Below are 24,655 nucleotides of genomic sequence, written 5' to 3'. Positions count from 1 at the left end.
TATTAATTATAGGGAATATCTATGTGGATTATATTCTTTCCCTTCTCTTATTATCAATTAGTATATCAATTAATCCCGTAATCTCGTAAATAAGTAAATCTACATTAAAAAGAGAAATATTCGGTGATTTAGCTTCTAGGATGATATCGTGTGAGGATTTGAGAATTGAGAAATCTGGACAGACTTTCAAAAAGAAAAGAAATAAAAGGAAAATATTGCAAATGTGTAGTTAGCAAAGACACACTTTTAAACGACACATCGATGAATAAGGAATATTTAATCCCAGACATTTTTGATATACTACTTAACGGCTGGACATTGATGGTAAAATTTGAACCATCTATTGGGTTGGCAACTAAATGATTGCGGATTTTGTCGACAGATGGATTTTACACTTTCTTTCGTTTCGTTAACGTGTTCAAAGTACCTAACCTATATTTTTTTCTTACTGTTTGGACTTCTACCTTTCATTTAGTACAAAAATTATATCGATTAGTTCTTTAGTTTTGTTTTTATCCCAATTTAAAAATGGAAGAGCAAGACGTGCACTTCAGACATATTTTATTGTATTATTTCCGAAAAGGCAAGAACGCATCGCAAGCACATAAGAAGTTATGTGCCGTATATGGGAATGAAGCCTTGAAAGAAAGGCAGTGTCAAAATTGGTTTGCCAGATTTCATTCTGGCGATTTTTCATTGAAAAATGCTCAACGATCTGGCCGTCCAGTTGAGGTCGATGAGACCCATATCAAGGCCATTATCGATTCAGATCGTCACAGCACAACACGTGATATTGCAGAGAAGCTCAATGTATCGCATACATGCATTGAAAAAAATTTAAAAAAGCAAATTAAAAATTTTGAATTTTCATTCTTATTTAAAATCCGCAATCACTTAGTTGCCAACCCAATAGTTTCCTATTCCATTCCATGCCTAGAAGCAAATCTATGAGCGATGTAGCGTCAACCTCCCTCCACAAGCCAGACCAAATGCTTGTAATCGTTCTCTCTCAGCCCACGTTTGAATATAATACGATACGACACATCACGGCACATCAAATTGTCGAAATGACACATAATCGGCCAGCAAATAATCGGAGGGTCATGGTGGCAACGCGAATTCAAGTACGATGCGAGGATGGAGTCGCAAGAACGCGTTCGCATAGACGTGATTACCGATCGCGTCGCGACGGCGAATCGGCCCCGGTCGAGCGGTGCAGCGGCGTGTCTCGAGCGAAGATTCGCTCGTAAAGACGTGGAAGAAAACTCGAAAAGAAAAAGAAGAGTAGGCCAAGAAGACGAAGACGAAGCGCGGTGCCGTAACCCCGGTGCATAAACGAACTTTTAAACTCCGACACTTAACAAACGGAATCGCGCCGTAAATCCCGAAACGCGCAGTAGCCGCCCGTCCGTTCGGACGGCGAATATCTTCGAGGAAGCTTATTTTACGCCCCTCGAGTTTCTACGTACCACCAGGGGGGGGGGGCCGAGTGGGAGGGAGTCGTAAAACGCGTTATTACAATTCCCGTAGCTGAACCCGCCATCCACGACAAATTCGTGCCGTCGATCCATCCCCGGTCCGCCGCGATGCGACACAGTTCGCGGCTTGCAGCGGTCCTGCGATCCGTACGAGCGCGCGTCTTGCACGAGCCCGAAGCGAGCTTAAACGACGGAGGATAAAAGTCCGCTCTGTTAACTCGTCGATAAACGACGTCATCGTAGACGGTATTTATTTTCTCTCTTTTCCCGTCGAAACGCGCTCGGAAGGACCTCGCCCCCGCTACTCGCGATATAATTAATCCTTCGCGATCCGAATTGATCTCGGCCTTCCGTTTCAATCGATTCTGTTCTTTAAGTAACATTTTCCTTTTTTCTTAATGTTCTGTCATCCCGATAGTAGTGTCTATCTGTATTCGCGATGTCTTTATATTCGCGATGTTTCAACGGATGATGTATTTACGATGTTACGCAACTTCGTCAATCCGCCGCCGGGCTGACGTCGCGCCAACATCTAGAATAGGTGAACGCGCAACAACGCACGGTACAAAACAGATCCTTCGCCGTGCTTCGTTTCACATTTCACGCGTAACCGGCGCGTTTGACTGCGTTAAAAATGAATTTTTCACTCGGCTGTCGTAAACGCGTTCGATCGCGTCCCTTCTCGTCTCTCGTCTCTCCCTGTCGATTAAACTCGTAATGAAGCCAAGAGGTCGCGTCACGGCTCCGTTTACGGTCGTCACGACGCGTTTCGCATCGCTTCTTTATCTACTCTTACGGTTTTACGGCCACTTTTATCGCGTGCGCGATCGATGCGCACGGTGCGCATCCCTCCCCCGCGACCCGCGAGCGAAACGGAAAATTATCCTTGAACTTTGTTAACGCTTGCAACTCGACGACGTTAGCGCGTTTCGACGCGAACTTTGCAGCCGGCGAGATAGACGAACGGTATTTACGAAACTTGTTAACAGAATGCTGTATTAAGTCGCGTTCGGCTACCGTAACGCGGTAACGAATCGAGAGACGAGGAAGTGAGAGAGAGAGAGAGAGAGAGAGAGAGAGAGAGAGAGGAGGAATGTGCCGCGTCTTCTATATCTCAGCGTCTCAGCGTTCGATACGGAGGTCGCAGGGAGCTTTGAGGAGTGCGGGTCAACGACCCGACAGCCCTAATGAATCATGAGTGTTAATGAGTGTCGCAAGAAACGTGCCGACAGAGACGGCAACTGCCGTCGCCGTCGCCGCCGCCGCTCTCTTTTTTTCTTAACAGCTGTGCGCGCATCTCGACAGGTGGTGCATCCTGGCGAAGAGTAACTTTACGGCGCTTTTACGGAAGACTCGTCGGGCTATCTTGCCAAGTAATAAGGACATCGCGACACCTTTCAACCTCGCCACACGTAGCTACCCTCCCTCCCCCCTGCCGGCCGGCGCACCCGCAGGGTGCGCTCCACGGAGTCTCGTAGCTTTCGTTCGCTATTTACGCCGAGTTCTTTTTTCCACGTTACCGGCTCTTAACCCGGGGCGTTCTTCAGCATGCAAATGACAGCCGACCCATGTAAGAAAAGCAACGTTACCGCGGCGTGCGCGGCGCTCCACCGACACGCAGCTTCCGAGTCATCAATTTCCCTTTCGTTCCGCGAAAGTTGCGCCCCCGGTCGTAATTCGTTCGAGGCTTGCAACGGTTCGTCGGATTTTCAGCCGTGCCTCTTTTATTGAGGGGAATGGAGGGTCAGATTACTGAAAAATCGTGTTTGTTTTTGATAATGATTTTGCGACGAACCGAATAAATGTGAGAGAATGAAAACTTTACATATATTTATATAACACATGAAGAGTAGGAAAATTTTGTTTTTAAACAATTACTCATATAAATATACGTCCACTTAAATCTTAAACACGTTTGTCTCGAAATTTTATTGTTCAATTTTTTGCAATGATTTCTCCGAAACTGAGCTTCGTATCGAATTTGAAATTTTAAAGCAATAACATTTGTTCATGTGGCTGTCAGGTGAACCATGAACAACTCCGTCAAAATATTTCATTTCGAGATATTAATTTTTTTATTATAAAAGAACTGAAAAATTTGAATTTTTTCCTGATAATAGTTACCATTTTGTTAATTTTGTTAAAAACGATAACTTGAAAAAAAAAGGAGAGTATATTTCAGCTATACTATCGTATTAGTATATATCGTATATTTATTACGAATATTTGTTAATAAACAAAATTTTTCTACTTTTCGTATGTTGTATAACTATACCTAACATATTTATTCAGTTCGTCACAAAACATTATCAAAAACAAGCACGATTTTTCTGACTCTCCAGTCTCCTTAATACACGCGGAACAGTATCTGATGTGTTTTTAGTCGAACTACCCACCATTTTCTGCCGTTTTTTGGGCCACCGATTGATTCGTAAAAATCATTCGTATCTCGAACAAATGAAATCATCGACGAACTTTCGCTATTTCTTAATATTTCTTTCCTACCGTGAGCTTCTAATTTTTTCCTTTTTTTTCCCCCTAAAGCAGTCGACGTACCGAAATCAACTTGAATCATTCATCGATGACGAAGTAGTTTTGTTGCACTGACGACAGACGGTAATCGTCCCGTCTAAATAATCGTCTTAGGTGGGCAACAATTTTTGCGCGCAATCAACGCTGTCGACTCGGCGGCATCGAAGCGGGCGGTGGAATCCCCGGCGTAATCCGGGAAATCCCGGGAATATTTCAGAAGTCCTCCATACGTGCGGAATATTTCAAAGGCGTAATTAAAATGGGAAAAACCTCGCTGCGTGCGCTTGGCGAGATCCGGCGGATAATTAAAGCGACAAAACTGGTCGCGTGTGGAGGATCTCAAATGGAGCATTAATCATTTTGCTCCGTGCGACCAATCTAAAATCAGGCTGACAAATACGCGCGTCCGCGGACGATCGTGCTTTTTATTGAATCCGGCGCATTTAATATTCAATTAACGACGGCGGCGGCGGCGGCGGCGGCGCGGCGGTTCGGCGTGAGCGCGAACGCGAAATAAAGTCGCATCTGGATCGATCATAAAATAGTCGAGCGGATAGCATGCGATCGTCTCGATTATTCATGCAGCAGGACGCAGAAGGAGGCGTTGCTTCCGCGGGCAGCGCCCTGAAAAACGATCCCGTAGTCACGAGGTCACTGCCAATATCGCGCGATCTCGCACTTCAAAGTCGCCAATCACCTCGAAACATTCGCGGCTCGGCCGCCGAGAGGCGGTTGTCGCGCGCACGCTGATTAATTAACGCGACGCGTAAGTGATACGTGGTGAATCGTTATCTACGATACGATACGATACGCGCGTAGAGCGCACACCGGTGCGTATATGGTGGAGAACGGCGACAGCAACGTAGCTTCGCCAATTTCGCGGTTTCAACACGCCCGCATCCGCGGTCCCGACGTATCGATATTGCGGTGGAGTGTCCAATTTGCGAGTGTCGACGAATCCGCTGATTTACGAACGACAGCAGCTGCCGGAGAGGATAATCCACTTCTAAGCAAGACTTTACGTCCCGGCGCGGCGCGGCGCGATGCGGCGGGAGCGGGATTTGAATCGGTCGGCTGTTTATGATCGCGATACGCAAAGTCGCGTACGCCGTGCATCACCTCTCGTGCTTGCGTCGAAAATGTAATGTAATATCTTCGGGAATAAATTCCCGTAGAATTTTCTCTCTCTCTCTCTCTCTCTCTCTCTCTCTCTCTCTCTCTCTCAAGGAATCTTTTCACGGCATATCTGTTGACAACACACACTTGTCAAATAATATTCTTCGCTTTTGCATCTCGATGTACGTATCTTGCGCAATGAATTCGCCGATTGTGCTGGGCCGCTCTTACCTTCGGGAGGACGTTATGCGCAAGGGATTAAGTCGCTATTAGTTTCCACTTTCCTCTAGACTAAGAACTATTAATCGTAATAAATTCCGTGCTCGATAAAGCTGTCTTAGGTTGGGAGGAAAATAATTTTAATGAGATCGTCACGGCTCAACGAGCCGGACCGGGTAACGTCCGATTATCGGAATGGAAAGGATTCACGCTGTTGACGCGGAAAGATTTATGTCCCCGCGTCGGTGCATGATTTATGCCCGCACTGTTCCGCGTGGTTCAGAAGTGATGATGTCCGCGATAGATTGTCGTCCGTTGATTAAAATTGCAGTATGCTGACAGTAAAAACAAATCCCGCACGTGCATCGAGATCGAAATAAACCTCCTTGCGGTGAGTGTCCCGAGAGTGTAGCCTTGATTAAATTATTCCAAAAATTGCCACTTGACACACGTACATTGTATATTAAACGATCAGTGGAAAATGAGCGAAACCTATGATACGTACAAGGGAAATGTAAAAAATTACCGAGACAGGCACGTAGAAAAAAAAGGAAAAAAAAATTAGAAGCTCACGGCAGGAAAGAAATATTAAGAAATAGCGAAAGTTCGAGATACGAATGATTTTTACGAATCAATCGGTGGCCCAAAAAACGGCAGAAAATGGTGGATAGTCCGACTAAAAACACATCAGACACTGTTCCGCGTGTATTAAGGGGACTGGAGAGTCAGATTGCTGAAAAATCGTGCTTGTTTTTGGTAATGTTCTGTGACGAACTGAATAAATGTGCAAGAATAAATATTTAAGTAAGGTTCTCTGCGATTATACAATAGCGACGATCGATCGCTTCCGAGCGTAGCCGGCCCGTCGTCCACGCTCCGACATATTTAAATATAGAATGATCAGAGATGCAACGGTGTGTATCATCCAGCGTGACAAATGGCCAATTATCAATTACCGCTTCGATGGGCATTTAAGTGTTTATCTGTGGCTCCGTGCGAGGCGGCTAACTACGGGGCAGAGTTAACTACTGAGAGGCGCCGCCGCCGCCGCCGCCGCCGCCGCCGCCATCGTCGTCGTCGTCGCAACGTCCGGTCGTAATCAGCATAACCATGCAAACTCTCCATTATAATAGAGCGCCGCACTTTAATTGACTATCATAGTCCGCGAGCGTTCGTTATCATCCCCAAAATTAACCCGGTGTACGGTAATCCTCTCGCGCACGCGCGCGCGCGCGCGCGCGCCCGCTCGCCCGCTCGTCTGTGCGCGCAGCCGGGTGTGTCTACGTGTTTGAGCTTTACCACTGCTGGCACGATATTGACATGTACTACTGTCGCTTCCTAATTGACTACCACTACTCGCGCGCCGCGTGTGTACGTGTGCGCTCGCGTAATCCGTGGTGTTGTTCCATCCAGCGTATACGCGCATATAGCACGGCGCGCCAGTCGCTAGTTAACGAAAGCGTGATCATCGCGAAAGTGCATTCGCCCGTGCGATTTGCGCCCTAGGCGCCGCCAAAATGCACGGGGTACGCGGCGAGTGTAGAATATGAGCATAAAATATCTGTGTGTATGTGTCATATACATGTGTGTGCGCGTACGCGCGCGCGCGCGCGCGCGTGTGTGTGTGTGTATTATATATTAGAGCATTAAAACGTACATATATTAAACATCAGAATATAGTAGCATCCCTTTATGTGCTATCACGCGCGCGTGTGGTACTAATTAAATTAAAAAATTAATTTATTCTATTTGAAAAAAGATTGCTAAATTTGCTCTCCAGGGAAGGCTTCTACGAAAGGATAAAGTGAAATTGTGAAAGATCGACCCGTGTAAATAATGAAAACTGCTTGAGGAAGAAGTTCTGGGAGACTAAAATTGAATCCAGTGGATCCTGACAAAGTTAAATGCATAGAAGATTAAATGTAGAATCTTTGTAAAATCAATCTTCATGTTCATCTTCAAGTTTGCAATTCTGACAATTATTTCCGACTGTCAAAATGTCTCTACGTCTCTACGTTCCTCTCTGTTTTTCTCTGTCTTGGTATGATTGTATTATATTATTCATAATTTACTGCTCGCGCGGCGAGCATTTTCGTTTCCGCCTGTAAGCCACCTTTATCGCCAAGCCTAATGGGAGGACTTACCGTCACGGTATTTCTTCCGTGAAGAGCGACGCTCTCGCGAATAAGTTACAGATTCATCGCGCGTCCGCGAGTCGCGTAATCGCGCGGGCGTCAGAGCCGTGTAAAAACGATAAATCCGAGCATTGTCTTCGTACGTTGGAAAGCCATTATCGACTGCCATTACTCGCGAAGCTAAATGGCCCCGAACTGGGAGGAACTCGATCGCCGCGGGCGCAATTCGATACCTGAGAAACGCCGCGGAGGAAATTTCGCGTTCCTTGAATCGCTAAGCTTCATCGTTAACCTCGCTCGGCTAGACTCTGAATCACGGTTCCGTCAATTTCACAGGGACCGACATATCGAATCGGTAGCTTCGTTAACATCATCGATCCTCTTTCCTGACGAGAATAAGACGAGCGGTTGCCTTCCTCATCCGCGGACCATTCGGCATTAAGGGAGCCCGAAGATTATAAACACGAGAGGAGAGAAAGGAGCCGAAATACGGAGGAGCCTTTCTAAAAAAGGAACAACTCCGAAATATTACAACTGTATATACAACGAACATATTTTTAACGAATATATACGACGAACGGAGATAATCGGAGAGAATCAGAGAGTTCATTTTGGCGGAGTAAGAACATATCGTACCCCCATTTATCAGACGTCCCATTTATTTACGGACGACGCGAGTGCAGAGTTTTTAATTAAAAATCGACGGAACCGTGGTCGACGTTCCTTCAGTCGCCACGACTACAATAGGACAACCGGGCATGATATTGTCGAATCGCCTCCGTTGTCGGTAGTACCTGCCTTCCGAATGATAGAGAGAGGAGGAAAGAGAAATAGAGAGAGAGAGAGAGAGAGAGAGAGAGAGAGAGGGGGGGGGAGGGAAGACAACAAAGTTTTTAATTAAAAATTAGTAGCCTTTGAAGCCGTCGATCTGCCGTGTCGCCAAAAATTGCGTGCTCGCGTACTATCGCTGTTCTACCGCTTTGATAAATCCCTTCACAGATCCGACTGACCTGTGCGAGAATTTGAACCGAACCTGAAACGCTTTTTTTCTCCTTTCTTTTCCATCGGAAACATATCGCGAGCCAAGCTCGTTTTTTGTCACAAAAGGAACGATTTTTCCGTCTCTCTCTCTCCCCATCGCGATTCGTCTGGATATTTTTGTAGATCGCGATATATCCTCTCCAGTTCGGTACGTTTCTCTATATTTGTGTATTTCCGAGTATAAAGTCGCATTTAATTGCCGAACGATTTAAATTCCCCGAACGAAAAATCCCATTTCCAGCGGCGTCTCTTTCACGATGGATCTGTCGTACGATCGAGTTCCTAAAGGTCGACCGTTATCCCATTGGAAACCGCCGTGCTTTCGGCCGCTCGTTCCCGGCTCGTCGACTCGGCAAGATCGACGTGTATCCCTCCAGATCGGACGGATCGATTGTTCGGAGCCTTCCCGAAAATCCGTGCGGGTCAGAGCGTCGATATCAATCGGATCCAGAGCGCGATGAGACAAGCAGCCGGGAAAGAATTCGTCGGCCGATATCGCGCCGATCCATCGCACACGTTGCAGAATTCATATCACGAAGCTACGATTGCTATAGATCCATCTCGGCGGATCGGAAATCTCTTCTCTGATCTCTCTCTCTCTCTCTCTCTCTCTCTCTCGCTCTCGCTCTCTCGCTCTCTTTATCTCTTTCTCTCTCATTTCTTATCGTTACCCTCGTCTCGGTGTAACTCTGTCCCATTCGTTCCCTTCTCAACTTATTTCACTTCTCTTCCCTCCTCCGATTTTTTCGCAAAGCGTGGTAATTTCAAACACGACTATATGATACGATATGGCGCGATACGGTATGAAGGGGTATGAAAGGTTCCATTTCCTCCAGTACGGCTGCTACTCTGATAATCACTCTGCAGTGCCGTTCGTTATACACGGAATAATTTAAGACCGTCTCGAGTATTCTTTCGAAGGGGACCTGCAACGAACGAGCGGACGAACTGTAATCGAGATACGGTTTCAGACTCGAGACACGATATACACCGCACATCATTCTAGATCTCAATTTTCAAGACAAGATACTTGTCCAACAAGTATCTGTTGACTCTCGAGTGTATCTTTCCCTCTCTTCCCAACCCCCCTTTCTTCTTGCTCTTCTTCCCCTTTTTTGTCTGAATGTTTAATCTATCTTTCTTCACCGCAAGATTTCCATCTTGCTCGTAGCTCCGGTTGTTCTTGTTGTTTCTCCACCTCTTGCCGTTTCTCACTCGGTTTCCTTCGTCTTATTCGCGTCTTCGCCAAACTCTCGCTGCGTTCGTCGACACACCGCTCTCGTCCTTCCTTCCTTCCTCCCGCACTGCATCTTCTTCGCCGGTCTGCGTGCACACGCGCTTTTTCGTCGACATTTCTTACTTCGTCGACATTCATCTTCTTTCCTTTCCTTTCCTTTCCTTTCCCTTCCTACCCTTTCCCCCACCTTAGCCTGCCTCTCGGCGCATTTCGTCTTCTCCGCCTTCTCCGCCTCTTCCGCTGCCCCTATTACATTCTTCTTCGTCCCCGTTTCTCGTAACTTCCAAGTGAATTCCCTCTTCGCCGCCGCCGTTGTGCCTGCGCCGGTTTAAATTTCAGCTTCCTTGGACGGTCTCGCACACACGCTCTTCTAATATTGCTCGCTATGCGTCATCTCTTTGCCGAATAATTTTAATAAGCCATTATCGCGTCTCTAGTCTCTTTTTCCTTTTCCCTCCCCCCCCCTCTCTCTCTCTCTCTCTCTTATTCTCTCTCTCTCCTTCTCTCTCCTTCCCTTTACGAAATATATATAGCGCGCGCGCCGCGCCCTCTCACGATCCTCGTAAAATATTCCTCGTTTAATACTCGCGTATAAACCGCTAAATGCGAGAGAACCAAGTTGACATTTTACACATTCAATCTATATTACTTTTCTTCCTAAAACTCCGCGGGGCCCGCGCCTCGTCCCCGGCGCGGACTGTTTGCCTTAAAAGAATGATAATACTTTCATCCCTTTCCCGCACTGAAATCAGATTTTCTCGCGGAACAATAAATTCTTCGCTCACTCACACCTGACACACTGTCCCACTCGGTCTTCCAGCCTGTCCCACTTTGTCTTCCTCCGCTATTCTCACTTTTTTTCATTTGCGCCCTCCTCGCCCTCTGTCCTTATCGGGACTTTTCGTTTGGCAAGAACTTTGATGAATCGAATTCGCCCGGAGTGGCGGTGGCCCACGCGAGCTCCACGGGGTATCCGAGCGAACAATGGCCGTTATCCGAGCGGCGGGCTTTAACCCGGCACGATCGCTCGAGACGCTCGCCAGCGATGGACCGTCGTTATCTATCCATCGCCGAAGAGAAAAGAGTTACATTATCGGACAAATAACACCGGGGACTGCTACGAATGGCCGCGCGCGCATCCTCGAGATCGCCGCGCCGGCGTGAGATTTTCGGTAGCTCCCCGGTTTGCTTCCGGCAAATATTTTCACGTTATGTGTATCCGCGATTTTTCTCGAAACGTTGCTCGTGTCGAGAGCCACTTCCACTTGATCTCAGGCCAGTCCATCAAATAAATCTCAATCTCTCCGTTTTTCTCTCTTTATATCTTCCATATCTGTCGATCACCGAGCGGAGAAGAGCCAATTAAAAGCTGATACTCGCGGACGTTTTCGACGCGCAAGAAAGGTCTCGCATCTCCCTGCCAGCTCCGCGGATAGAATTCCATCGCGAATTTGTCGGAAGGATTCTGCATATTATCCGCGCGTTACGCGCGAGAAGAGGAGCAATCTGCGTGGAATTTTCTATGCGCAGTGCGCTGCCGTTTTTCATATTTCCAACCGCGTGTTATTTTGGTAAAGCACCCCAGAGGCGTAGAATAAATACGACGCCGAACAATTCAATACAGGGGTCCGCTCGCGCGATTTGCACGAAACCAGATACGCGCTCGCGCGTGCGACGCCGCGCATATTTGGCCAAAAAAAGAGAGAGAGAGAGAGAGAGAGAGAGAGAAACAGAGACAGGATGTCGCGCGGATTCGAGTGTCCCGCAGAAATGAAAATGCTCGACGCGGCTCGATAATTGCTCGCCGTGTTGCTTTTGCTAGATGCGCGCGCGATCGCTCTATGGAGGTGCGATCGTGAGCGCGATCGGAAACCGCTAACCAATCATCCGGGCAATTTCGCTCGGGCGGGCGACGGCGCATGGGAAATGCAACGAGCGTGCAGCAACGCGGGGGCCGTTTAAAAATCCATTTCGTCAAGATAATGTCGATCGACCGCCGCGCTCGCGGCGAAGGGGAAAGAACCGGGACGAAGAAGAAGGACAGAAAGGGAGGCGGATGAAGGAAGCGGCCGCGTTAAAAGGGAAACGAGCGAGTACACGACATTCTCACGACGACATTATGCCATCAGGTGTACGAGCTATGCATCGGGTAGCTGCACTACGGAGAATCGACGTAGATCGACGTTGGCGAGAAATATGAAAATTCATGCGTAAAAAGAAAATAATCGGACGATTCGCGATGTGTGTGTCGGTATGCGTGCGTGCGCTACACCGCGCGGGTATATATCCGCGTAATTACACCGAAACGAACAAATCTGTCAAGAGGTAATCAAGCGGCAGGATTACACACGAGTTTCGTTGCGCGAATTGTCATGATTGTCGAGAGCAAATGCAAGGATAATTGAGCCCAGCATAAAAATCATGCCGGATTAACGGTTACGAGAGGCGACCGGCGCGCGCTCGTTTTGGCACAATAAACATTTTGACAAATATATTTTGTGAATATAACGTCAACATTTAATTAGAGACAATTCTTTGACCTCGAAAAAATCTCTCTCTCTCTCTCTCTCTCTCTCTCTTCGGTGGACAAAAGACTCGCTGCCGAAAGGATTCGGACGTGGCTCGTACGCTCCGAATGGCACATGCGAAGCAGCCTCCTTGCAGCATCCCTTGCGAAGAAGAAGAGGGTGGATGCGGTTGCTGCGCGAGGACGCACGTATTCTACGAATTTCGAAGCGCGGCTGCTGCGGCTGCATCGCCCGGTTGCTGCATATTGCGTGTTGCCGCATGCACGCGCGTTTATATCGAGCGTGTTCACAACATGTGCGCGCAATCCGGCGAAGCGCGGCGGGTGCGCGATGTATGCCGATGTAAGATTTATTTCGAGATTACGCTCCGTTCCGGAATGTCGCGTTTCCTCTCTCTCTCTCTCTCTCTCTCTCTCTCTCTTGCGCGCGCGCGCGTACGACGATCGTATTCGTCGATGTAATCAGCAGCTCTGTCACCGATATGAATATCACAACCGCGACCGTATTGTAATCCGGCGGCGCGACGCGATCGTAGATTCCACGTTCGCAATCGCGCGAGAAGAGACGCAAACGCGATTTCGCGGATTCGCGACGAAACGAAACGACGAGCGCGCACCACCGCGGGAATTCTTAACGCGCGGTCCTTGGAACGGGGCTCTCTTTTCCTTTTTTATTCCCTCCCCCGTAAATCGTTCCCGTTCCGACGATGGCGGCGATAACAACAACGACGACGACGCAACGAAGCGACGATGTACACAAGTATTCCGATAATATAATTAACGACATACCGTGCTGCTCGCTTGCCTCTCGTCCTGCTCGGACATTTCTCGCATTTTCTCGCGCTAGAGTCGCCGGTACGATTTAATTCAGTCTCAGGCTTTCTTCTTGTTGCTATTCAATCAACGGACTGGCGTAAACCGTCTTTACGATCATCGAGGGCATGTTTTCCTGCGATTATTTCTCGGGCGGTCGGGAAGAAGACGAGAAGGAACTATTCGTACTTCTTCGCTGATTTCTCGCGAGGCAGCCAAGACTTTGTGTTTTTTGCGATGCGCGCTAGACCGTCGATTTTCCCGTCGATCTAACCCGCGTTTTATTAAAGTCACGTTAATTAAAAGTGGTTTTCCTCCCCTTCTATCATTCTTCCTTTCTTTCTCTCTCTCTCTCTCTCTCTCTCTCTCTCTCTCTCTCTCTCTCATCTGAAAAATAATATTCTTCTCATTTCGGCGAAAATCGATACCTCGGGAAATCAAAGGAAAATATCGAAAGAGAGAGAGAGAGAGAGAGAGAGAGAGAGAGAGAGAGAGAGAAAGAAGAGCGCGTATAATGTTTGTCCATCTCCGAGCGAAACGATCGCTCGGGAATCAATGCCACTTTGTTTATCGACGTGCATTCTCTCTCTCTCTCTCTCTCTCTCTCTCTCTCTCTCTCTCTCTCTCGTGGTTCTCACCGGTCATTTCCCGTATCGCGCAACTAGATTGAATTAACATGCAATTACCATTTTGCAGTGTTACGCGATGCCGACGCAAACCGATACGCAACGCTCGTAATTAAAATTATACATGAGCGGACTATTATAAATATTCCGCTCGCACGTGGAAAGATACCTACGCCGACGAGAATGGCGAATGATATTTCTGCCGGCAGACAGGCCGGATAAGGTTGTGAACGAAGTGGAGCGACGCGTTCCGCTCGTGTATCACATGTCATTATCGAATATTAAGTAATTCTGAAACATGTTCGTCTCTCTTTGCGCCACGAACATGCGGCGGCAAATTATAGTATGAGATTCTCCATTCAGATTCGATGGAATTTGCAGGATTAATACGGAGCCAAAGTTTCGACACGGATTTGCGCGCAGCGTAATTATTACAGCCGATTGTAAGCTGCCGCTGCGAATATTACATGGACATTCGCGAGAATATCCGTGCTGCGTGATCGAAGTATTTATCAATGACAGCCGCCGCGGCTCTGCAATTTCTTTGCAATTTTCCTCGGCGCCGTCCAAGGGAACGTCCATTAAATTAGCCCCACTTTATCATTTAAACGCGAACGGGCTTGCACACAGAGTTACGTTTCAAGAATCGCTTTAAACTTGCTTCTTCGCTCTCAAACATCAAAATCCTATTTACGATGTAGTGATATATAAATGACGTTATCCCATTACGTGATAGGACGCAGTTATCGATTGTTGCTCTCGCTGCGGCTCAAATATGACTTAATTCCCATTCTAGTGAAGCTAATTAATTGAATCGGAAAGCTACTACGAAATTTCACGTTCGCACTGTAAATGAAAGCATCGAACGATTTACGCAGTCGCGTTATTAAATTAGTCCGGAAATTTGCCCCATATATTTTTTAGCCGAATTACAATAAATATTTAAAAGTCATCGCGGAGGAATTTCGCATTAATATTAAACGAGAGCAGCCTATATAACTCGTACGTCCGCGTTGCTAATTTCACGACGGAATTTGTGTAATTATAATTAATTAAAATAAATTGAAGAGTTGTCGCGCACGCGAATTTTACATTCTTCCCGCCCAAATGGCTCCGTGAATAGAATTAACGGACGAAATTTTGATGAGACGCATTGTACATTATTAATGCGCGTTCCCTTTAATGTTTACATTCATGCTAATTAAGTTTATTTTGCTTCGAGCGCAAAATTTATTTTGCACTCGTTACCTGATCTACGAGAAACGGTTGTTCCGCATTATGCAAATTCCAACAGCCAATGGCTGTGAGACGGACGCACGCGCATTCGTTAACGAGATAAAAATCCCGCATCCTAATCATCGCGCTCCGTTATCGTTCTCGAATCAACCAAGTCTCGCGCACGCATCGTACGCGGGACTTCGATCGAGCCGGCTCTGTTGCGCGAAAGAATGAAGCGTGCCGTAAAAATTCCGGAGTAGCGCACAGACGGCCGTTACTATGCGCTTTGACTCCGCTCCGCCGAAAATGCAGATTTCATTAAACGCCGGTGCGCGTTTATATCCGCACATTATTGCACCGTGTGCGCGCTCCGGTATCTGCCGGTTCATAAATAATGCTGTGTCAAAGCGACGTTTATAAATTACCAGCGATGTCACGCTCGATACGCTCGCGGCGGTCGGCCTTTTTCCACGACCGTTCGCGTGCTCGGGATGTATTAAAAGACCCGACATTGCTATCGCACACACACACACATACACACACACACACACACACACACGGACACATGCGTAGGCTCACACTGAATATTATGTCGAAAATAATTTATTGTTATTTGTTTATCGATCATTGTTATAGAATCGTGCCAAATTCAGAGCTAGAATTTGGGAGTTTGAAGCGCCATTTTCACGAACCGATGATTCTCCCGCGAAGTCAAGCGGGATAGAAAGAAAAGAAAAACGAAAACAAAAAAGAAAGAACCGACAAGCATCTTGCTGAACGTTCGATCTGCCATTCTGATTGCAGTCGCGCCTATCGCCAGTTTGAAGATGGGCTCCACCTTGAACCCGAAGGACATCAAGGAGGGCTCGGACGTTTACTTCGAGTGCAACGTCAGGGCGAATCCCAGGTCGTACAAGCTGACCTGGTTCCACGAGGTAGGCGCTATATCAACTACTTCTTTTTTTGCTCAAACGGACAGATCTGCGGTCGCGTACGCTCGTAAATCGCAAACGATTCGCAGGCCAAGGACTATGCACGAGAAATCCACGGTCGACGCGGGATTACGCGCTCGTGCATAAAGATACATCGTGCCCTACGATTGTACGTTGAATCTCCCGCGCGTGCATGCTCTCGCGAACACGAAACGTCAGATCTACGCAATTTTGCAAAATTCCTCAAGAACGTTGCTCCCAACGACAGATCTGAAAAATCTTCCTCGCTCATTTCTACGAGAATTATGAAAATGATTCGCCATCGTAGAAAAGTGAGGAATTGAAAGCATGTATTTCTTCCGCAAGTATTGCTTCCTCGAGCACTTGAAACAGCTTAGCCGAGAAGCTGATCGATAATGTTTGCTCAATTATCTGAATATTATCTCAATCATCACGGGCGATTAATTCTCCTCGAACGAGATACGCAACTCGCGAGCGAGCGCGATCCGTCAGGTCATAATCGACCTGGACCTGGTGGAATCTGTCTTAGTTGCGATCGACCTGCCGGGCATAGAGGGCTCGAGCATCTTCAGCGTGACCCTTTAACCTGTCCTAAATTGCGCGAGATACGTGTGACCGTTGCCGACGATGAGATGCTCGCGTATAGCGGCGTGCAATGGTGCAACGCTATTGTTTGTGTACCGAGCGACGCGATCTTGTCGGCGGCTTTTGCAAATTCCGCTTATTAACAATCCAACTTCCGCCGCGGCATCAATTTCGAAGGGACAAAAGTGACGGGATAAACGCGAGCACGCGCGCGTTTGTCTATTTAGCGCGCACGAGCGCACGCACGCACGCACGCACGCTCACGATTGCGAACAGCCACCGGGTGGAATTTCTGAGGCGATTTTACCGCGGCTATTTACGCGCGTCCTAATGAAATATCCCCTAATTAGTACGCCTATTCCGTCCGGCATTAACATCGGGCTCATCTGCCTACGGCGCTATTCGACGCATGCGGCATTAGCCGAAATAGATTACGCGAATCATCGCGCGCGGATGAGTAGCGCGCGACGCGACCATTCTCGGTCTGCTTGAAATATAAAAATAGAATAAAAATATGAGGCTTGTCCCAGTCTGTGTATAAACATACATACAAGGTGTCTCATAAGCAATGTTGCAGAGGAGGCTCATGGAGACATAGAGCGGTTTCGGGCAAACATACAAGTTCCATGCCGCTTTGCGAGATTCGCGATTATTATCGAGATATTAATGACAGAACTCTGAGGAACAGGAGCGCGTCGACATAGATGACTGGAGAAGCGTTGCGGCCATTTTGACAAAGCGCGGCCCAGTCGATCCCAGCAACTGTTGCCGGTGCGCGGCGAGGGGAAGGACAACGCGTAGCTATTCGTTTTTCATTTCGCCGCTCCTACGTTTCGCCGCAATAGTTGCTAAATCGATTGGGCCGCACTGTGGCCCGAGAGGCTGCGACGCTTCTCCAATCATCCATTTCGGCGCGCGCTCACTCGTCAGACTTCTGTCTGACGATTGATTAATACACTCGATAATTATTGCGAATCTCGCAAAACGGATTCGCAAATAGGACTCTTATGCTTGTCTTAACCCGCTCTATGTCTCCACGAGCTCTGCAACATTAGTTATGAGACACCCTGTACGTAGCGAAAGAAGGAAAGAGAGAAAGAAAGAAGGAGAAGGAGGAAGAGAAAAACAGTGCGACTGAATATCCGCAAAACGTCATGAAAATATAGTTTTCCGAGATGTACGGCAAATTTGTGCGCACATCGGACTTTTGAACGGTCGTTACCCGCAAATTTCGCGAAATTCAGCGCTGCCTTTGTGTACACGAGTTCGATCTTCAACGCGTTGATCAAGAATACGCGCGTGAATGTTCTCGTCATGGAAATCTTCGGGACGATGAAAAGAAAGATCGGGCCGGAACGGTTTGCCGCAGCGAACTGCTATTTACAGGGAGAAGAATCGCCAAAGTTGGCAAGATGAGATCTTAGCCGCGAATAATCGCGGCGATCAGAGAAAGAGAGAGAGAGAGAGAAAGAGGGGGGGGGAGGGGTGTCTGTGACCATTCGCAATTCCATTGAAACATTCTTCGACTTTCCTCGCTCGTTTTAAATCTGCGGATGACATCTCGCGGACTCGCGTACTTATGAATCCGAACGACCACTCAAAGCGAGCGTCTTTTCTCACAGGTAATCGCCGGTACTCGGCGCAAACGATCGCGTTACTCGCAGCGAAACATCGATGTAGCTCGTTTCTTTCTACACGGAGAACCGCCCCCGTTGTATCCGCAATGAAAGAACGAGAGAGAACGACGATGAAGAAAATCCCGCTTCTCCTTCCGTCGTTCAAGACGAACGGCCATTCTTATGGAAGGGCACTGTTTACGCGATATATCCCCGCCCCCCCTCTCTCTCTCTCTCTCTCTCTCTCTTTCGCTCAGGACCGATCGTCGAAAGTATCGCCCGTGCAGATTCGTTCTCATCTTTGGTCACTCGAGGACCGTGAAAGTTAAACCTCTTAAGCGGGATTACATCCTCCATCATTTTCTTTCGCTTTCCCCCCGACCCTCTCCCTCCCGCTCTCTCAGTCTATGTCTTTTCCTCGAGATGGTGAAATCCTGCGCGAGCGTTTCCGAGTTTACTCGCTACGACGTCGTTCCGCTCTTACGACGTCGAGCGACGTGATGCGTTGTCGCAGCTGCAAATCTACATTGTTTTTCGAGCAAGTTACCAGTTAATCCTCGACAAGGCCAATTACCACAGAACTTGCCGACTGTCCTCGCTCGAGGCAATCGCTACTAGACAAACTCGTTAGATATCGCAACGATATCGTCGCGTCGGCACGAGCCGATCGTTGACCGATCGCGCTGATTCGACGCTGATCGTTCGGAGAGCTCAGAGCTAAGCAGTGGGAGTAACATAATGTGTAAATATTTTCCGAGAATCTGTCTGACACTCAGGAGATGCACTTCACGACTCGCTATTGTCTCTCCGAGAGAAATAGAAAGAGGAAGCGCTGGGAGAAGTACTTGCAAAAATTGACGCAAGCAACAACGCGAGAAAGAAGTTCTCACGAGAACGTCGAGCTCGTTCAACGCGCTCGAGACCCTGCGGGATACCCGCGGAACCTCGGTAAGCCTCTTAAGGGTTAACATAACTCACCTCGATGTAAAGAGAAACATATACGGAATTGCGCGACTCTCTCTCTCTCTCTCTCTCTCTCTCTCTCTCTTTCAGATAGGAAGCAACTTCCTACCAGCTGCTTGCTCCCTTTTCTCTCTTACCCTCCCCCCTCCTCTCTCTCTCTCTCTCTCTCTCTCTCTCTCTCTCTCTCTCTAGCTCTCTATTTCCCTGTCTTTTACGCGTACTCTTAACTTCGGACAATTTCGCGGATCGTTTGTCTCCGTTCCAGCAGCGCAACGCTATTGCATATTTAAACGAAAAGACGAACGTCCATCGTACGAGAGGAAGAATGTTGACTGTCCTCTTTAAACTTATAAGAGGCAGGACGAAGGATCCGACACAAAGAAGGCCCGTCGCTCCTCTCGCGGCCGCCCTTACGGAGCGATTTTCTCCCTCGGATAGTCGTGTCGCGCGCGAGCGAGCGAGCCGCGTACGAGCCGGAGGGAACGGGAATTTTTTGAAGGGGCAGGATACCGTAACGCGACTCCGGGGAATTTCAGACAGAATTTCGCGAATTATTTATCGTCCCGGTCGGATCCTGTGCCGCCACGCCGCGCCGGGAGCGACGCGACGGCCAGGAGGGAGAGTTGGCCAGAAGAAGGAGAAGGAGGAGGAGGAGGAGGCGGCTTGTGTCGGATAAACGATCTGGCGAATCGCGCAAGGAAATCGAGGAGCGACGTTTCGGTGTCGCTCGTGCGGCACCGTCGTGAATCTCCTTCCGCCATGCCGTCGTGAATCCTAGAGGGGAACTTTTAATTGGACAACTTTTACATAGAGGAAACGAGCGAGCGGCGGTAATTATTTTGAATTGAAGATCTTCGCGTCTAGAAATACGGGATGGGGGAGACAGCTTCTTTCCGCTTTAGGGAGGAAATGATTGGAAAAATGAATCGCACGCTTCCTCGCGGCTGTCCTCCGGTTTGTCGCTCAAAGCTGCGTTTGATCCTCGCTCGCAGCTCGCAAGAATCGGTTATTACCGCGCTATATGTTCTTGCGTATATACATGATGTACATGTGAGCTTTGATCAAGAAGTTTATGCAATTTTTTAAATTACCGTGATAATTTGTCCGATTGATAAACTTTCTTTTTGTCACGTTGATGCACCTGTCCTTGACATTTGTCTCAATGTGTAGCCATATTCGTCCCGTACTTTAGATTTGACAGCCAATTAAGGAAGTTGTGTCTTTGTATATTCAGCGATTTTTTTTTAATTCTTTGCAATGAGCGATCAAGGAATATATATTAAAATTTGTTTACGAGCAGCACATCAATCATCGAGATGAAAAAGTGGAAAAAGTTAAGGAAGAAAAAATTCCTTCATAACCGCCGGATCACTATTAGAGAAGTTGCTGAAGGTATCTCATGCGGTTCATGCGAAACAATTTTCTCTGATGTTCTGAGCATGAGAGTGGCAGCGAAATTCGTCCCGAAATGGAACTTGAATATTAAACAAAAGCTACGTCGTAAAGAAATCGCTGAAGAATGATAAATGAAGATCACCTTTTTTCCCTTCCCAAGGATAAGAAAACCATGAGACGATAACGTTTTGCGACCATTGAAGACCTAAAGCAAAATTGCTGGAGGAGCTAACTTGCATTTCAGAAGTATTTTGAGAAGACTCGAAAAAACATAAATATTTCTTTGTGATTTAAAAAACTGCATAAATTTTTTCATCAAACCTCGTATATAGTTATTCGCTATTTCTGCGCGCTCGCGGCGATTTAAGAGCTCGACCCGGGTTACGATGAATTTTCGAGGGCGCGATTGCATACTCAGGGAGGAGGAAGGGAGGAGGGAGGCTGGTAGAGAGATACTAAGTTCGTCGTCCAACCGAACGGAATTTTCGCCATGAAGCAAGGACAATTTGGAATGTCTGCAGCCCCATTCGTGCGGCCGCGAGCGTCGGTGTGCACTCTCGTCGAAATTATTGTAAATTTACGAGCACCCGTTGTCACCTCCCGCCCGCATCCCCGGCCGCGCGTCCCCGTACTGCTCGTCGAACCGAACCGATAAATTGCCCACGATTCACCGGTCGCCGTTGGTTTACCAATCCGTAAAAACGTTCGCGCGACAAAAATTTCATTGCGCTCGCAACCGGATGGTACACGCGCGTGTACCTACGCGCGACTGCCGAGATTCGCGTATTCGCGAAAATTGCGATGACTCGCTCATGCCAACGACCGCCGCTCGCATCTAGCTACGTCTTTATCAAATATTCAGTATTAACTGCAAACCTAGTCAGTCGGCTCGAAACGTCATTCAGACGAGAAACGCTATTATTGTTGTTGTTATTATCATTATTATTATTATTATTATTATTATTATTATTATTATTATTGTATTATTCAGTCTGCCATTATATAGTCACATATAATCGTTTGTATATTATTTTATTACTATTACAGTTATCATCAACAATCGTCATTTTATATCATTTTTACTATTACCATGGTCACGATTCGTGAACCGCAAGTGAAGAAAAGAAAAAGAAGAGTAAGTAACTGTAATCGCGTTTATCGCACCGTCGCGTATATCTCCCGCGACGAAGCTGCGCGAGCCGTTATTCCTCCGTGATTCCGTGAGCCGCTTTAATCCGGCCACGGTGCAACGAAGGGACGAGCGCTACCGGTGGGAGCATCTTCGGCTGGTAAAAAAATAATCTCACAGCAAACGCTGCAAACGCGAACGGGACGCGAGGCAACGCGCGAAATTCGACGAACGTCCCGAGCGAGAATATTTTTTTCATATATATGCGTAACGTGCGGGCGGATCGCGCACACGGATAGACGAGCACCCAGGCGAATGACGGCGATTCATTCCGCAGATCGGTTCGCAGCCGGCAGTTCACCTGGAAACTAAAAGAGCGAACGAACAAATATTTGGACGCGCCTTTCGCCGGGATAGCCGGCCGCTTTCGCGTTGTTTTATCGATATCGCGCGCGCGATTACATCGCTGTAATTCCGGCTTGTTTATGTCGATTGTTTAATGTCCCTTGTATAATTTAGCATTGTTGATTGCAGCCCGACCGCCTGCAACACGGTCCGCGTCGTGCTCTCTTGCAAGTTCGATGTTACCGACGTTAATTGTTCCGCCAACAACGGTCGCGGCGAGTTCCGCGCGCTCGGAGCCGCAGCGGAGGGGACAAAAAAAGATTGATCGAGGACACGCTCGTGTCCGGGAGATTACCCGCTGGAGTGCGGCGGATCGCGCTCCATTTCAAATCACTCGATCGCCGCGCACGCGACGTTTATATTTTGCGAGTGTGTGTTTATTTCGGACTTAAACGTAGCAGCTTAATACGCCGGTGTGCGTGCGGCTCTACAATTGTCACTTTATTTGATATCTCGATATTTCGTTACATCGCATTCGTGTCGTCGCACCGCACCGTGCCGTGTCGTAACGCGCCGCGCCGCGCCGCGCCGCGTCGGCACGAACGCCGCGTTTAAAGAGCTCGGTCAACCGGAATATAAATCCGAAATCGGCGAACATGATTATTACGTTAGCATTGCGGCGAGCGTTACATCGCGACTACGGTGTAACATCATTACCATCCGTATTACAGGCGGCGTTTCGCATTTTGCGACGACCCAATCGAATCGCCGTCAATTAGCGATGCCGCGCGCGCGTTTCAGGAATACGAGACTCTGTTAAACGCTATAAATAATTCGATATCGATGTATATTTCAGCTCGCCGTGAAAATACAATGAAAAATCACCCGCGCGCGCGGCAACGCTGACGAAATTCTCGCCGGACGCGACGCATCGTACATTATCGATATATATATATATATATATATATATATATATGCTTATACGGGAAGAAACTTTGCACGCGCGCGCGCGCGCGCGCAACAGGAAGGGGAAGAGAGGATATCGCACGATTTACGGCCGCTGTCTGAATTTAACGTTACTTCAACGTTATATTCCGCGAGACGCGTGTTGGCTACCGCTTTGTAATTCTTCTCGTCGAGAACGTACGATCGTGCATCGACGAGAGGAGAGATGTTCCGTCACTCGGGGAGTTCTCTCTCTCTCTCTCTCTCTCTCTCTCTCTCTCTCTCTCTCTCTCTCTCTCTCTCTCTCTCTCTCTCTCTCTCTCTCTCTCTCTCTCTCTCTCTTTTTCGCACGTGAGAAAGACAACATCGCGAGAAACAGCCCGTGTGCGCGGGTCGAAAGTTAAAAAAGGATTTGGCCCCCTCACTTATGCATAACCCGAATGCGGACGAACAGCGACGGGATGTATACGATAAGACGCACGTACGTGGTGGAAGGGGATGGAACTTATCGTCCCTGTCTAGCGCCCGTCCGAGAGGTTTCGTATATTATAGCCGGTGACGCGGATATATTCCGCGCTCGTCCCGGGACGAGGCACGCGCTCTCGTATCACCCTCCTTCCCGACACGAGTACGTATATTTAACGTCTAATACGACGGCGAACACGCGAAAACTCACGTTCCAACGGTTCCATGGTTAGAGAAAGGAACTGAGAGGGTGAGAGCGAAAGAGAGAGAGAGAGAGAGAGAGAGAGAGAGAAAGGGAGAGAGAGAGGGAGAGAGATAGATCTGCTCTGCGTACGCGGAGTCCCACGGGACGGCTGCGTATCTTGGCGGCGGCCGTCGAAATAGGAAATTCCATTTACGCGGAAGTTTTCGAGGTGGGAATAGTTGGCGTGCGTCGACAAACGTGTTATTCATCGCGGATTATCCGCTGAAAAATAACTGTACGCGAGACCATGAGGAGTCTCAACGTGCCGATGGCGACGCGGTCTCGATGCTCGCTGGCACGAGGACGAGCATGGCGATATTCGGCTTCACCCCGACGAAGTCGCGGAGAGCTCGTCGACAATCGCGTCAGCGCGGGAGAGCGCGGGAAGACGGCGATGCTCGCTGTCCCTCGCACGAAGAGGAGTATCGCGCCCCCGACACGTAGCATTCTCCGCGGAGAACCGCTCCGGAGTCGGAAGCAGGCGCGGCGGCGTTCGTATTACTCATCTGAAACAAGCGACGAGACGAGGAACGCGCCGCTCCTCTTCCCCCCGGGGGCCGCGCTCTCCACATCCGCCTTCACCCCCGACATTGTCCGCCACTCGGTTTCCTTCGATCCGATCCGCCCGCCGTGTATGCAGCCCGCATACACGCGTCTCCCCGCGAACATCGCCCGAGCATCGTCCTTCATCCTTTCCGCTTCGAACTAATTTCGACAAATGGACCGGCGCTCCGTGTTCCGACACGCCACGTTTATGTCGATGTTACGTCACGATCGATTCCTGTTACTTCAAGCGCTGCTCATAAGGTGAAAGGGATCGAGCGAGTGTGTGTGTGTGTGTGAGAGAAAGAGAGAGAGAGAGAGAGAGAGAAATTCGCGACTTGTAATTAAACAAAACGAACAGTCGCACGGGAGAAATCGGTAATGGAGCAACGAGTGCAGAAAAAGGACGAGGGGAGATCAGGATGAAGGAACGATAAAACGTAGGAAAGACGACGGCATTATTCTACGGCGAGAAGAGAGAGAGAGAGAGAGAGAGAGAGAGAGAGAGAAAGATAGAAAGAGACGGTTAG

General features: G+C 48.2%; 1 protein-coding gene across 4 annotated transcripts in view; it reads left to right on the top strand.

Moving 5' to 3' along the window:
• The window catches only part of LOC105182029 (nephrin), a 254,625-nt gene that overhangs the window by 209,118 nt on the left and 20,852 nt on the right, over positions 1–24,655 (top strand). For all 4 annotated transcript variants that reach the window (XM_025302282.1, XM_025302281.1, XM_025302284.1 and 1 more), the window contains one exon: positions 15,747–15,877. In XM_025302282.1, the coding sequence (XP_025158067.1) occupies positions 15,747–15,877 (131 nt within the window). The remainder of the gene's footprint in view (positions 1–15,746; positions 15,878–24,655) is intronic.

This window comes from Harpegnathos saltator, unplaced genomic scaffold, assembly GCF_003227715.2.
Source record: "Harpegnathos saltator strain DR-91 unplaced genomic scaffold, Hsal_v8.6 scaffold485, whole genome shotgun sequence".
Lineage (NCBI taxonomy): Eukaryota > Metazoa > Arthropoda > Insecta > Hymenoptera > Formicidae > Harpegnathos > Harpegnathos saltator.
Note: the sequence above shows the minus strand (reverse complement) of the source record. Positions and strands in the feature narration are given on the sequence as shown.